The sequence below is a fragment of the Notamacropus eugenii genome, chromosome 5, assembly GCF_028372415.1.
Source record: "Notamacropus eugenii isolate mMacEug1 chromosome 5, mMacEug1.pri_v2, whole genome shotgun sequence".
In the NCBI taxonomy this organism is placed as follows: Eukaryota; Metazoa; Chordata; class Mammalia; order Diprotodontia; family Macropodidae; genus Notamacropus; species Notamacropus eugenii.
The window spans coordinates 298,825,121-298,841,113 of NC_092876.1; the positions used below are offsets into that span (position 1 = coordinate 298,825,121).

At 37.4% G+C, this 15,993-nt stretch overlaps 1 protein-coding gene across 3 annotated transcripts in view; it reads left to right on the forward strand.

Annotated features, from left to right (window-relative positions):
* Positions 1-15,993, forward strand: part of MAP3K19 (mitogen-activated protein kinase kinase kinase 19) — a 79,901-nt gene that overhangs the window by 19,568 nt on the left and 44,340 nt on the right. For all 3 annotated transcript variants that reach the window (XM_072613240.1, XM_072613238.1, XM_072613239.1), the window contains 2 exons: positions 10,474-10,589; positions 15,525-15,621. In XM_072613240.1, coding sequence (XP_072469341.1) covers positions 10,474-10,589; positions 15,525-15,621 — 213 coding nt within the window. The remainder of the gene's footprint in view (positions 1-10,473; positions 10,590-15,524; positions 15,622-15,993) is intronic.

Below are 15,993 nucleotides of genomic sequence, written 5' to 3' on the forward strand. Positions count from 1 at the left end.
AAAGCTTATTCTGACCTGTAGTCCTGAAACCATCTTGTAAAGAATCCAGTACCTTGGCCAGTTTACCAAGTAGGAACAGATTCTCCTTCTGATGTAGGCAACAGAAAACAGCTGTAGTGAGGCCAAACTAGGACACAGGGCATGTACTGTATACTGTATTGTACTAGCAATACAACACCTGAAATGTCACAGGACAGTACATAATTGTTAAGTAAATTATATAATATTGATGTGAGTTCAAATGAAGGAAAGATCAGTGTGGGTTAAAGTCATCTGAGAAGGCTTCAACAAAGAGAAGAAATATGAGTTAGGACTTTAAAGATAAGAAGGACGAAGGCACTTACATGATGGGGAATGATATGAAGAAAGGCAAGGGGGTGGGATGGTGCCAAAGGCATGGAGGAGGCAGCATGGGGCAGCATAGCACTGTCTAGCAAGTCAAGAGTTTTGTGTCCAAGCTGCATTTTTCTTTGGTGTTTTGCTTATAGATGTTTTTGAGTCATTTTCTTCTTCTGGATTTGTGTCTTGAACTTCCCTATTTCCATAATAACTCTTTATGGTTGAAGTAATTTTTTCCTCATTCTTCCAGTCTATTCCTTGACATTGGGATCTATGTTGAGGATGAATTCTGTGCCCTTCTGAGGGGAAAGTCTGGGCTGAACTACTATCTCTTGAATTATTTTATACAGATTTCACAACTTATGCTGGAACCTTCCAGCTTTCTGGTCCCCCAAAGCAATGCAATCAAGGGCTAAATTGACACATTGCCTTCTTTTTCTAAGTTCTGCAACTTCTTGACCCAGGTTTGGGTCCCATATTGTCCTTGGTTGGAAGTTTCAAGAGACTCCTACTAGACTTAGCCACTTGGAGACTTTGCAGGTTCAGAACCACTCAATTGTAGTCTTCCTCTTGGTCTGGGATTCCTGCCTTGGTTATTCCACTGCAGACTTCAACCTGGGCAGGAATATAGAACTGAGCCTCTGTTCTGCTTCTGCAGACACTCTGCTGCTTAACTTGTTCCTCACTCAGGTAGGGCTGATGATCCCTTTTCTTACCCCCTTGATTTAATTCACCTCCTATAGCCTAAATGTATGACTTGGAGCTAGATAGTAGGTGATAGAACTGCCAGATGGCACATGTCCTTGTGCCATCTAGTTCGGGAATTCCCCAGAATCTCTTCCGGCCCTGTAGTCAGTCTCAGCCCTTTTTCATGCATGGTGCTCCTGGCAAGATGCCATCCTTGGAGTTCACAGTCTTCTTCTGTCTCTTTCCATAGGCTTCTTTGAGCTAGAAAAATGACACATTATGACTTTTTCTTGGATTTTTCTATTTTTTTCTTTTTTATATATTAATTTTATTTATTTTCATTGTTCTACAGTCACTACCACAAAACTTAGATTTTTTTCCCCTACCCACCTCACACCTCGCTCCTCCCTCCCCGAGACAGCATACAGTTGTATATAGGATCTACACATACATTCCTTTTAAATACATTTTCACTACAGTCATGCTGTGTAGAAGAACTAAAATGAATAGAAGAAATCATATAACAAACCATAACAAACCAAAACATAATACACACACACAAAAATGATCTGCTGCATTCTGCAATTGAATTTCATAGTTCTTTCTCTGGATGTGAAAGGCAGTTTGCCTTAGAAGACCACTGGGAATTTTTTTAAGTCTTTGCATTGCTATGAAGTTCCAAGTCTACCAGAAAAACTCACACATTGTTGTCGTTGCTGTGCACAAAGTTCTCCTGGTTCTGCTCCTTTCACTCAGCATCAGATCATATAAGTCTTTCCAGGCCTCTCTGAAGTCTTCTTGTTCATTTCTTATAGCGCAATAGTATTCCATTATATTCATATATTATCATTTATTCAGCCATTCCCCAATTGATGGGTATCCTCTTGATTTCCAGTTTTTGGCCAATACAAAGAGTGCTGCTATAAATATTTTTGTACATGTGGGACCCTGGGGATACAGACCTAGAAGTGGTATTGCTGGGTCAAAGGGTATGCACAATTTTGTAGCCCTTTGGGCATAGTTCCAGACCACTCTCCAGAATGGTTGGATGAACTCACAGCTCCACCAACAATGAATTAGTGTTCCAACTCTCCCACATCCTCTCCAACATTTATCATCTTCCAACATTTATCATCTTCCTTTTTCTGTCATGTTTGCCAATCTGATAGGTGTTATGTGGTACCTCAGAGTTGTTTTGATTTGCATCTCTCTAATCAAAAGTGATTTAGAGAATTTTTTCATATGATTATAGATATCTTTAATTTCTTCCTCTGAAAATTGCCTGTTCATATCCTTTGACCATTTATCAATTGGGAATGACTTGTATTGTCGTACATTTGACTCAGTTCTCTATATATTCTAGAAATGAGGCCTTTATCCCTGAGAATAGCTGTAAAAATTCTTTCCCAATATACCACATCCTTCTGAATTTTGGTTGCATTGGGTTTGGTTATGCAAAAACTTTTCAGTTTAATGTAATCAAAATTTTCCATCTTGTACTTCATAATGCTTTCTATTTCTTCTTTAGTAAAAAATTCTTCCCTTTTCCATAAATCTGGTAAATACACCATTCCTTTCTCTTCCAATTTGTCCATAGTATCAGTCTTTATACCTAGATTGTGTATTCATTTGGACTTTATTCTTGTGTATGGTGTCAGGCATGGGTCTATGCCTAGTTTCTGCCACACTATTATCCAGTTTTCCCAGCAATTTTTGTTGAACGGTGAGTTTTTATCCTCCAAGCTGGGGTCCTTGGGTTTATCAAACAGTAGGTTACTATATTCATTGCCTACTGTGTCTTGAGTACCTAGACTATTCCACTTGTCTACCCTTCTGTTTCTTAGCCAGTACCAAGTGGTTTTGATAATTGCTGCTGTATAATACAATTTGAGATGTGGTAGCACTAGGCCACCTTCCCTGACATTTCTTTTCATTGGTCCCTTGGATATTCTGGACCTTTTGTTCTTCCAGATGAATTTTGATATGATTTTATCCAGCTCTAGAAAATAATTATCTGATAGTTTAATTGGTATGGCACTAAATAAGTAAATTAATTTAGGTAGAATTGTCATTTTTATTATATTGGCTTGGCCTACCCATGAGCAACTGATGTTTTTCCACTTACTTGGATCTGACTTTATTTGGGCAAAAAGTGTCTTGTAATTGTGTTCACATAGTCACTGGGTTTGTTTTGGCAGGTAAACTCCCAAATATTTTATAGTGTCTACCCTAGCTTTAAATGGGATTTCTCTTTCTATCTCTTGCTGTTGGACTTTGTTATTAATATACAGAAATGCAAAAGATCTGTGTGGATTTATTTTGTAACCTGCAACTTTGCCAAAGTTGTTTATTATTTCAAGTAGTTTTTTAGTTGAATCTCTGGGATTCTCCAAGTCTATCATTATATCATCTGCAAAGAGCGATAACTTAGTTTCTTCTTTGCCTCTTCTAATTCCTTCAGTTTCTTTATCTTGTCTACTTGCTACAGCTAACATTTCTAGTACCACATTGAATAATAGTGGTGATAATAGACATCCTTGTTTCACCCCTGATCTTACTGAAAATGCATCTAGCTTATCTTCATTGCATATAATGCTTGCTGAAGGTTTTAGGTAGATACTGCTTATTATTTTATGGAAAGTTCCCTTTATTCCTATGTTCTCCAGTGTTTTTAATAGGAATCGGTGTTGTATTTTGTCAAAAGCTTTTTCTGCATCTATTGAGATAATCATGTGGTTTCTGTTAGTTTTGTTGTTGATATGATCAATAATGCTAATAGCTTTCCTAATATTGAACCAACCCTGCATTCCTGGTATAAATTCTTCCTGATCATAATGTATTATTCTCATGATAAGATGCTGTATTCATTTTGCTAAAATCTTATTTAAAATTTTTGCATCTATATTCATTAGAGAAATTGGTCTATAATTTTCATTCTCTGTTTTTTCTCTTCCTGATTTAGGTATCAAAACCATATTTATATCATAAAAAGAATTTGGGGGGACTCCTTCTTCCCCAGTTTTCCCAAATAGTCAATGTAGTATTGGAATTAACTGTTCTTTAAATGTTTGATAGAATTCACTTGCAAATCCATCCAGCCCTGGAGATTATTTCCTAGGGAGTTCATTGATAGCTTGTTCAATTTCTTTTTCTGAGATGGGGTTGTTTAAGTATTCAACTTCCTCTTCTGTTAATCTGGGCAATTTGTATTTTTTAAAATACTCATCCATCTCATTTAGATTGTTGAATTTATGGGCATAAAGTTGGGCAAAGTAATTTCTAATTATTGTTTTAATTTCCTCCTCCTTGGAGGTGAGTTCACCCCTTTCATTTTTGATATTAATAATTTGGTTTTCTTCTTTCTTTTTTTAAATCAAATTGACCAAAGGTTTATCAATTTTATTAGTTTTTTCATAAAACCAACTATTGGTTTTATTTATTAGTTCAATAATTTTTTTAATTTCAATTTCATTAATCTCTCATATTTCTAATTTGGTATTTACTTGGGGATTTTCAATATGTTCTTTTTCTAGCTTTTTCAGTTGCATGCCCAAGTCATTGATCTCTGCTTTCTCTATTTTATTCATGTAGACATTCAAAGATATAAAACTTCCCCTAAGAACTGCTTTTGCAGTATCCCATAATATTTGGTAGGTTGTCTTATTATTGTCATTCTCTTGAATGAAGTTGTTGATTGTTTCTATGATTTGTTGTTTAACTCACTCCTTCTTTAGGATTAGATTATTTAGCTTCCAATTAATTTTTGGTTTATCTTTTCATGGCCTTTTATTACATATAATTTTTATTGCAATATGATCTGAGAAGGATGCATTGACTACCTCTGCCTTTCTGCATTGGATTGTGAGGTTTTTATGCCCTGGAACATGGTCAATTTTTGTATATGTGCCATATACTGCTGAGAAAAAGGTATATTCCTTTTTATTCCCATTCAGTTTTCTCCAGAGATCTATTATATCTACTTTATCCACAGTTTTCTTTACCTCCTTAACCTCTTTCTTGTTTATTTTGAGGTTAGATTTATCAAGTTCAGGGAGGGGGAGGTTGAGGTCCCCCACTAGTATAGTTTTACTTTCTGTTTATTCCTTCAACTCCCCCAACCTCTCCTCTAAGAATTTGGATACTATACCACTCGGAGCATACGTGTTTAGTAATGATATTGCTTCATTGTCTATGGTGCCTTTTAGCAGCATATAGTTTCCTTCCTTATCTCTTTTGATTAGATCTATTTCTGCTTTTGTTTTGTCTGAGTTTAGGGTTGCTATGCCTGTTTTTCTTACATCAGCTGAAGCACAATATATTCTGCTCCAACCTTTTACCTTTACCCTGTGTGTATCCCCCCATTTCAAATGTGTTTCTTGTAAACAACATATTGTTGGATTATGACTTTTAATCTGTTCTGCTATCCACCACCATTTTATGGGAGAGTTTATTCCATTCATATTCACAGTTATGATTACAATCTGTGTATTCCCTTCATCCTCTTTCCCACCATTTGTGCTTTTAGTTCTCCCATCTCCCTTCCCCTCCTCAATAGTTTTCACTTTTCACCACCACCTCCTGCAGCCTTCCCTTCCTTTTTTTTACCCCCCTCCCTTTTACTCCACTTTACCCTTACCACTTCTTCCCTCCCTTTTATCTTCCCCTCCCCTTTCTTTCCCCTTCCCCTCCTACTGCCTATAGAGCTAATTAGAATTATATACTTAATTAAGTTTATTGTTCCCTCCTTGAACCAAATCAGATGACAGTACCCCTCAAACAATGCTAATCTCCCTCCCCTCTTTCCCTCTACTATAATTTTGTAGTTCTTCCTGTGATGTAATTTACCATTTTCTGCTTCCTCCTTTTCACATCTTCCGTTACAGTCCCTCCGCATGCTTAAATCCCATTTTTATCGTCACATCATTTGCTTTATGCCCATTCCCTCTATGTATATCCCTTTTATATTTCATAATAGATGTACAATTCTCAAGATTAACAGGCATCATCTTCCCTTATAGGGAGGTAAACAGTTTGCCCAAATTGAGTAATAAATTTTGGGTTTTTTCCCCCCATTTATTATTTTTATGCCTCTCTTGAGATTTGCATTTGAAGATCGAGTTTTCTATTGAGTTCTGGCCTTTTTGTCAGGGAGGTCTGGAAATACCTTACATCGTTGAATGACTGTCTCCTTGCCTGAAATGTTGTGCTGAACTTTGCTTGGTGATTGATCCTTGGTTGTAGTCCCAGCTCCTTTGCCTTATGGGATATCGGATCCCAATTCTTTCAGTCTTTTCATGTAGAAGCTGCAAGGTCCTGTGTGATTCTGACTGTAGCTCCTCAATATTTGAATGGTTTCTTTCTGACTGCCTATAGTATTTTCTCCTTCACTTGATAGTTCTAGAGTTTTGCAACAGTATTTCTTGGGGTTTTTACTTTGGGATCCCTTTCAGGAGGTGGACAGTGGATTCTTTTGATGACTATTTTGCCCTCTGGATCTAGCATTTCTGGGCAGTTTTCCTTGATGATTTCTTGGAAGATATTGTCCAGACCCTTTTATTTCATCGTGGCTTTCTGGTAGGCCAATAATTTTTAAATTTTCTCTCCTGGATCTATTTTCCAGGTTAGTTGTTTTTCCAATTAGATATTTTACATTTACTTCTATCTTTTCATTCTTTAGATTTTGTTTGACTGATTCTTGATGTCTCATAGAGTCATTAGTTTCTACTTGCCCAATTCTAATTTTTATCAAATTGTTTTCTTCAGTTAATTTTTGCATCTCCTTTTCCATCTGTCCAATTTTTCCTTTTACGGAATTATTTTCTCCAGTTAGTTTTTTGAACTGCAGTTTCCATTTGTTCAATTTTCCTTTTTAAAGAGATGTTCTCTTCATGGAATTCTTTTTTCATGCTTTTAAAATCATTGGCCAGTTTCTCTTCTATTTCCTTCTTCAACTGTTCCAGGAGAGCTGTTTGTGCATGGGAGCAGTTCATAGTCCCTTCTGAAGTTTCAGATGGGAGTACAGTCTCACTACTGACCTCTTTGGTATTTGTGTTTTGGTCCTTGTCCCCATAGAAAGATTTTATGGTGTTTTCACCCTTGCTTTGCTTTTTCTTGCTCATGATGGTGATTGTGTGCTGTGGCTTCTGGTTCTTTCAGTTAGAAACTGCAGGACTTGGTGTTGAGCTTACTGGTGTGAAAAAGCTAAGGGCAGGTGCTAATTTATCTTTTTGTGTTTCCTTGATCAGCCCTGGAACTAGCTTGTTAAGTGTGGGGGAGGGGTGGTCTGGACATGGGAGATCTCCTCAGCTGAGCTGAAGCAAAGGCAGGCTCAGGGCTTGGTCATCCCAGCTATCTTATTGTCTTCCCATTTGCCCTGAAGTGCTGAGGCACGCCTGGATCCTAGTGCGAGTTTCTACCCCCTTTGTGGCTCCTCTCCTAGGGCTGAGGCACACCTGGGTCCTAATGTAAGTTTCCACTGCCTTGGGTCCCCTCTTCTTCTGGTTTGCCTCTGGCACAGTAAGAGGAATCCCCCTTAGCTATTTTTCTAGCCTCAAGTGTGTTGAGACTCTTTGCCCCATTGGCTGTTCCCACTGATCCAGAATTTTTATGGGGAAATGTTTTATGGTTCTTTTGAGGTCAACAAGCAGGGAGGAGGGAGCATTTATCCTTTACTCTACCATTGTGGCTCCTGGAAGTTCAAGTAGGTGACTTACAGACCTTTAGTCTGCAGGCTGAAAGTCTCAGGAGCTGCTGCAGCTGATACCTGGTGCTTAGCAGCTGTCACTCACTCAGCTCTGCTGGTCTCCCACCCTGGGCTGCCACTCTGCCTTTCTGCCATGATGCTGCTCTTTGTGACTGCCCTGGGGTTTTCCTGCTCAGCCACACCACTGTGTTGTGTGCTGTGGGCTCACCCCTGTGGAACAGATCCTTCCTATTGACCTTCCAGTCTGTCCTGGGCTGTGAATCTGCCACAGTCTGTCTCCTATTGGATTCTGCACCTCCAAAATTTGGTCAGATTCTCTTTTTAGAGGTATCTGAAGGAGTTTGTGTAAGAGCTTAGGTGAGTCATTGCTCTCACTCAGCCATCTTGGCTCCACCCCCTCTTGGCTCCACTCCCCCCCTGATTTTTCAATTAAAGTTTGTTCTGATACATTTTCTAGATCTTTGTATAGGAAGAATGATAAAGGAACTAGGCTGTACTTCTTACTACTCCACCATCTTGGCTTCACCCTATATTTTTGTCAAAGTCTTCCACATATAGAGATGTGAAATTTTTAAATTTTAATTATCCTTCACAAAATTATGCTAATAGTTTTTCTAATGCTGAACCATCCTTGAAATACTAGCAATAAACCCAGCTTAGTTCTAGTGATTTAATTTGGGCATATATTTCTCTAGCCTCTGATGACATTGACCCATAATCCTCTTTGATTTATTCCTCCATAATTTTGTTATCACAATTATATTTGCCTCCTGGAAGACATTTGGTAGAATTCCTTCTTTCTCAGTTTTTTAATTTATGTCGTAATTTATTTATGTAGCAAAGGGATTATTTGATCTTTATACATTTTTTAGAATTTGATTGTAAATTTGGTTCAGGAGTTGTTTTGTTCCCCTGCTCCCTCTCCCAACTTACCTTATCTTTATGAGAGTGGAGGATAGTGGGACAAATTGTGCAGTACTGGACACATCTGAGACAATGAGTCCCTCTGTTTTTACCCCAAGTTCTTAGGCCTGACCCACATTTCCAACTTCCTATGATAACCTTCCTCTTTTTGAAGTGTTTTGGGCAGATCACTGATACCAAACTTTTTGAAAGTCTTTAGGGGATATTCTTCTCTGTACACCATGGATGATGGGAATTGGGAAGCTGACAAGAATGTTTTTTGCAGCAAAATTCTGTACCTTGCCTAGGGCTTGTTGGAGTGAAGGCAAAGATCGTTTTATATTTATTACTCCCTTTGCTCCACAAAGCTTTGCTGTGAGATTTCTATATAAATAGAATCTTATTTTTAAAAATAAGCCACTAGAAGAGAGAGGAGAAAATTATCTTAAGGGTATTCAGAGCAAAAGAAAGTAACGTTAAGCAAGAAGAAGCACTGCCCACATTAGACTAATTGTTTTAGAGAAAAAAAAAGGACAGTACCCTTGGTAGTCTGGCTGTTTTGTTTTTTATATCTTTAATTCACTTCAGTAAAAATTTCTTAATTGCCTACTGAGTGCCAGGCACTGTGCTAAGTCCTGGGGATATAAATAAGCCTTCAAGGAACTTTGAATCTACTAGGGGAAGATGACACACCATAGAGTCATCTTGTTCTATGGAGTTGAAACCAAGTAGAGCTACAGATGGAAAGTGGAAGAAGCTGGAAAGTACAAGTCCTGTCTTCTGTAAAGGAAAGCTTTGGGAGGAGTTTAGTGTTCCACCCTCCTGCCCTCTAATCATGAGAGAGGTTACATTCGTTAAATTGTCTGTGACCTTTCATTGGGAGCAGAATGGTGCACCTCTAAATTTCTGCACCCTGGGACAAAGCCCTATTTGCCTTTTCTTAGTTCCAGCTCTTTTATCCATCCTTCAGGATGTAGCTGATGTCCTCTTTCTTTCATACCTCCCATGATTTCCCTAGCCCTCTCTGATCTTGCCATTGTTTGAACTCCTTTAGTACTTATAGTTAATCACATATTATTTAGCACTTAATTGTGTTTTGTCTTGAACTATCATCTAATTATTTGAAGTTTATTTGTCCTGTCTCTTAACTAGATTGTAAGGTCCTTGTGGGCAGAAAATCTATGTTCTACTTCTGTTATGTTTCTTTCCTCAAAGATCCTGATGTAGAACTGGAGTCATAGGTTGGTGTGCAAAAAATATATTTTTTAGATAACATAGTAAATAGAAAACTGAACTTAAAGTCAGGGAGACCTGAGTTTGAATTCTTCCTCAGACACTTCATTGTTCAGTGGTGGTGAGCAAGTCATCTAAACTCTCTCAATGAAAGTTTCCTCATCAGTAAAATGGGAATAAACAATAGCACCTATTTCAAAGAGGTTTTGTAAGAATCAAATAAGATACCATTTGTGAAGTACTTCATAAACCTCAAAGCACTATATAAATATTAGCTCTTATTCCTTCGAGTACCAAAACTCGGTTTTCCTGAGCTTATGTCAGTTGTCATCTCTAGGCCTTTCTGTTCACAGTCCAACTTCTAGAACCATCTCCTATGCCCCTCCCCCTTCTCCCACCCTACGCTTGTTTCTTTGAATCCTGCAATGTGAATGCCACAGATCCTTCAAACTTCCAGACTTAGCCATCACACTTCAAGAAGGACTATGGGAAAATGGTGTTGACTTAGCTATAAGAAGTACCTCCTGCAAGGCTGCTAGAGACATTGAAAAATTTTTAAGTTAAAAATAAATAAAATTTTTAAATGTTAATATGCTTTTCTTTGGCAGAAAGACAACCTGAATCCTTGCTTGACATTTATTTCGATGCAGATCCTTCTGAATCTGAAATGCTGATGACTGCCAAAAACCAAAACATCATCTTGCAAAGCATTAGCAGCAGCGAGGTAAGGTGTTGCATTAAAAAACAAACATCCATGACTGAGCTAATTTAAAATGTGTATGGAAAAGCACATTAGAGATTGGACCCCAAAGCTTAATACATCAGGAAAGATTCCTAACAATTCAGCAGTGGAGAAACTAACCTTAGCCACAATTAAAACCCTGGGAAAAGAATTAAAACTTTTGGTGGTTCAGTCCTAGATCATTAATTGTTGTTTTGTTTTTTAACAAGTCAAATCTCTATGCTTAAAAATTCATGTCGTCTATTTTCGGTGTGAGGATGTTGAGTCAAATGAATGTTAAAGAATAATAATGTAGTATCCCAGTGTACTATTATGAAAACATCACAACAAATATTCTCAAATTGTCAGTCATAAAGTTCTACCTGGTCCATTACTGGAATAATAGCTTCCTTTCAGCTCCTTAACCTTTATTTCAAGGTGTTACCTAAAATTTCAGGCACAAATGGCTCTCTGGCACCCCTCCCTCCAAACATACCACCTATGATTTCTCTTCTTACCACATAGCAACATTGCCCAGCTGAAACTGGCCAGTTGAGTCCCCAGAGGATCAGCTACTACTACTCACAGATTGTCGTTCATCCTTCATTCTAGAAACGGACCAGTGACGTTAGGAGAGTGATGTTTTGACTTGCAAGTGAATTGGACTTAAGTGAGGCAGGGATATGCAAGGCCATCAGTCTCACTCTTCTTGGCTCATTGGAGTCCAGTGGTAAGACATAGATAGGTCAGGGTGACTGATGATGACCTCAGATGCAGTGGGAGATCTTGACCTTTTTGAGCTGAGGGCTTTCCCAGGTCTCAATTTGTTGAATCAACACTCATTCAGTGATTAAAGCCTAGTTGAGAATTGAGGCAAAAGTTTACCTTCACGTAACCTAGGGTAAAATTTGGCATTGATGGAAAAGTCAAGGTTTTAATGGTAAATTAGATTTTATGATTGCTATTTAATCAGGAACTAGAACATGTATAGAAAGACATGTAAGCCAAGTAAGACTTGCCTCAAAAGATGTTCCTTCGCCAAAGTGAAACTATAATCATATTTGAAACCTGGTTATTGGAACTTACCATTTTTAGATACTATGGGACTATTAAGTGACTATTCTTCTGAGTCTAACTCCAGGTATGGGAAGCAAGAAAGGCAATATGAGCCTCCAATACATGATGCCAGTAAGCTGATGAGATGTTGGTATGAACTGCATAGGTGATCTCAAGGGAAGGGTGGGAGAGTGGCTGTTCAGCATGGGCTGAGGTGAGATTCTCCTGACTCAATTTCCCCACTGATACCTGGCAGACTTTAAACCTGACTGAATGCAAGTGGATAGTCGAATCCTGCCTGGGGTTGACATGAAGTTGAGGAGATATTGTATCCCTGCAATGTCCTTCCTATTGGTGGCAATTTCCTATAGTCAAAAGGTTTGTAAGCTTAATACCAGATCTATTCAATTATAGATTATGGGTAGGGGAACATCCGAGGTTCTCTAAAATTAAGCTATTAGGCATAGGACTCTAGACCACCAACATTAAGTTAGGGTCCTTTAATTCTTAGTAATACTGTGGAGACAATTAGGTCAAGAGCTTGTGAAGTTAGCAACATAAATATTATCTGTGTCTCAGTTGGTTAATGTTTAAAAAAAAAAATTCTTTTGTGGTCCATGTTGTAAATGTTTTAAAAAGATGCATCACCTAAAAAAAAAGTTTACCTTCACAAAAGAATGAGTCTGGGAGGGGAAGATCCTTAGGGTTTCTGCCAGTTTTGATTTCTTGAAATATAGATCTGGTAAACCAGGTTTGATGAAGGCCAGTGGGATTCAAATGGAGCTACTTGATTATACCTTTAAACCCAAACGCTCTGGTTCTCACTGACTGCCAATAATAGGTCCCAGTCCAAACCTAATTTGCTCACTGTTTGAATTTTGATGGCTGAGAGTGAGTGTAAATAGAAATTGTTTCTATTCTGGCAAGGTCAGGATGACTGGAGAGGGCCCCAGATGCAGTGGGAGACCCTGGCCTTTTTAGCTAGGGTCTAAAAGCGAGGTAAGAATTAAGGCAAAAGATGACCTAGTTTGCCTTCACAAAAGAATCAGTCTGGGAGAGGAAGACCTTCAGAGTTTCTGGCCAGGATTTGACTAAAACAGAAAAATTACAGCTCAGTCTTTGACAATTAAAAAAATTATATTCACAAAATTGATGCATTTTAAAGTTTTTAAGTAGTTTGTGTCAGTCTGGTTCCTATACATTAGATCATTTCATCAGATTTTACTTTTTAAATACTAATAATTATAACTGCAAAGCAGTACTTTTTTGTCTGACTTTTGGGCATAAAAATTCCATAGTAGACTCAGTAAAATATGTATGGTTTAATTTTTTTCAGTATTGCTCTGAGGGGAAATGAAAGTCATAAGTTGATATCAAGTGATCAAATAAAAACACATTTACTTTGCCAAAAGGTTCATCTGACAAAAAGCTGACCTGATAGGGTCACAAAATTTGCATTTAAAAGAAAACCTTTGATCCCATGGCAGTCCATTTATATGCTTAGTACCTCAAATTGAGGTCTAAATCATTAAAAAAATTTAGGATAAAATTTTTACCATTACATTACCATAATCCAGTGAAAATGTAAATTTACTAAGGTTAAATGAATTACTGATTGAGGTCATAGGTTAAGAGTTTGCCAGATAATGGTAGACTTTTCAAAGCACAGTGAAAGGACATGGTAGTGCTTTGGGGGTATATCAAACTGGAGGAATTAGAATTAGGAGACTGGAGCTCTGGTTCCAGCCTATTCACTAATATTCTGACCTTGGATAGGTCTAATCTCTCACAAGGCTATTGTGAGGATCAAATTAAAGAAAGGATGTGAAAATGTTTTGAAAATAAACACAAAGTATTATTACAGTTAAACCTTTATGAGTTAAAAAAGGACGAGGTATTTTTATTTCAGTATACATTAAACATTTTTCCCCTGTACTTTGTGGCATTATTAAATTTTAATACTTAAAAATATCCACTGATTTCATCATAGAATCAAAGAAGTTTGGAATTTCTGATATGGAATGGACCTCAGGAGTTTCTAGTCTAACTCATACTTGAAAAGTATGAAAAATGTACAACATACTCCATATGAAAAGTGTACCTTTGCTTAATGACCTCTTAATGAAGAGAAACTCACTATTTCCAGCAATGGCTTATTTTTCTTTTGGATAGCTATATTGGTTAGGAAATTTTTCCTTTTAGTAGGCCTAAATTTGTCTTTTTTTAGTTCCCCAGCATGGGTATTCTCCTTCCATTAATGTATATTTCAAACTCTTAAGTAATGATCTTTATATGGGTGGTCTTGGTTTGGCCAAAGGTATTCATCACTTGTTGATGAACCTCTTGGAATTTAGTTAGACTGGTCTTTAAATGAAAGACAAATTTTTCATCCATGGACTCATGTACTTGAAGCCTTGCCTGTTTTCCATAATTGATGTTAAAACAAAGAAAGGAAACATTCATAAATCCTGCCCATAGGAATGCCCAGATGAAACATCAAAACCTTGGGAAAGGGGTGGGGTGAAGCAAGTGTACTATTTTTTACCATCTGGATTTAGGGTAGTGACTTTTATGAAGCTCTTCCCTTTAAACAGATGGTTAGCACAGAATAGAAAAGCATCTTGACTCTGGAGACTTTTATGGAATCACTTTAATTAACATAGAACTTGTAGTTCTAAGGATTGAGAGGATAGCAAGGCAGTCAGTAATAATTTCACTAATAGCAATTTTTCAAAGGAGTTTTATGAATGGGAAAAGACACCATTAAAAAAATGTTCTTTCTTTAGAAGAGCCCAGAGTCCTTCCCATATACAGTGCTGCTCTCATTAGTCATATTTTTCATTTCATAGGAGAGGCAATGTGGTAGGGTAGGTGGAGTGCCAGCTTCAGAGTCTCAAGATCTGGATTCCAGACTGCTTCTGATACATAGTATGTGCCCCTGGACACTTAACTCCTAGTGTTTGAGGCATCATTTTAAGATTCTAAGTTGCAGAGAAGGTGCTGATGTGCTTTGGTAGAGCCTGATATATTGATGAAATCACAAGTTCAGTCCACTTCTCATTTGTTAGATCGGTGATGTCAAGTTCAAATAAAAACAGGGGCCACTAAACCATATGTAAGGATCCCCCACAGGGCTACATTTTAACTTGGAAAATCACATATTAATGTTACCTATACTTTATTATTATGTTTTACTTATTTTGTTAAATATTTCACAATTACATTTTAATCTGGTTCCCGCATTTGAAAATGTTGCAGGCCATGTGTTTGATACATCTGAGTTTAGAAAATAAGCCTGAATTCCAGAGAAGTTCTGTGATGATTTGTTTTGGTCAGGTACTAAATTACACTTAAATCTCTAATTGGGAGTCTGTCTACTGCTGACTACCAGTTATTAGGTTTGAAGCTACAAAAAGAATTAATTATAACTGAGCCCAGAGGGTGAGGGGAGAGGAAGGAAATTGCTAACTAAAAAACTTAGAAGTGCTTTCTCAGGGAGATGATTTAAAAAAAAAAATCTGACCCTTTTGGATTTCTCCCTGAAAGAGGTAAACAGATCTCATGGAACTGCCCACCTAAATCTCACTCATGAGTTAAGCAAGCCCATATATTGTAGAAATGAAATAGAAAATAATAATTTTTATGTACTTGGGTGATTTTAACACTGATCTTAATTCTTGCTTATGTGATTATATCACAGCTCCCAGTCATTGCTCCAGGATAGTTGGACCCTTGACCTCTATTGTATCATTGAACCTATAGTATCTGCTCAAGTTGGAAAGCTCAGTATAGAGAAAAATCTACAAGTTCCCCTCATTCAGTAAAAGAAAAAAAGTTTAAATAAAGCTTTTTTTGTTTGTTTTTTGTTTTACAAATTTTCAGGAGTCTGACCAAGATGAAGAATTTAGTCATTCGACATGGACCAGTGAAGATGAAAGCCCATACAAAGATGCACGCCATTATGGAACTAAGACAAAAGGTACACTATCTACAGGGTCATAGATATAGAGTGACAACCAGATATTAGAGATTATCTAATCCCTTCATTTTCTAGCTGAGGATACTGGGATCCTGTCTAGCTAAGATCAAACAGAATTTGAATGAGGATCCTTAACATCCAGCACTTTCCATTACTCATATTGTTTTCAATCCATCCTCACATTTGTGAATCTCTTCCCTGCCCCTTTCTCCCCAAAGGAGTGAGATCTTTCCTTTTATACAACTTTCTCTTTATTTCATTCCATGTCCATTCAGGCAGTAATTCTCTATTCTCTTATGCCTCATCAGAAATTCTCTCTTTTTTTTTTTCCAATTCTAATCTGTTCATCTATTCTCCTGAACCTTTCCTAAT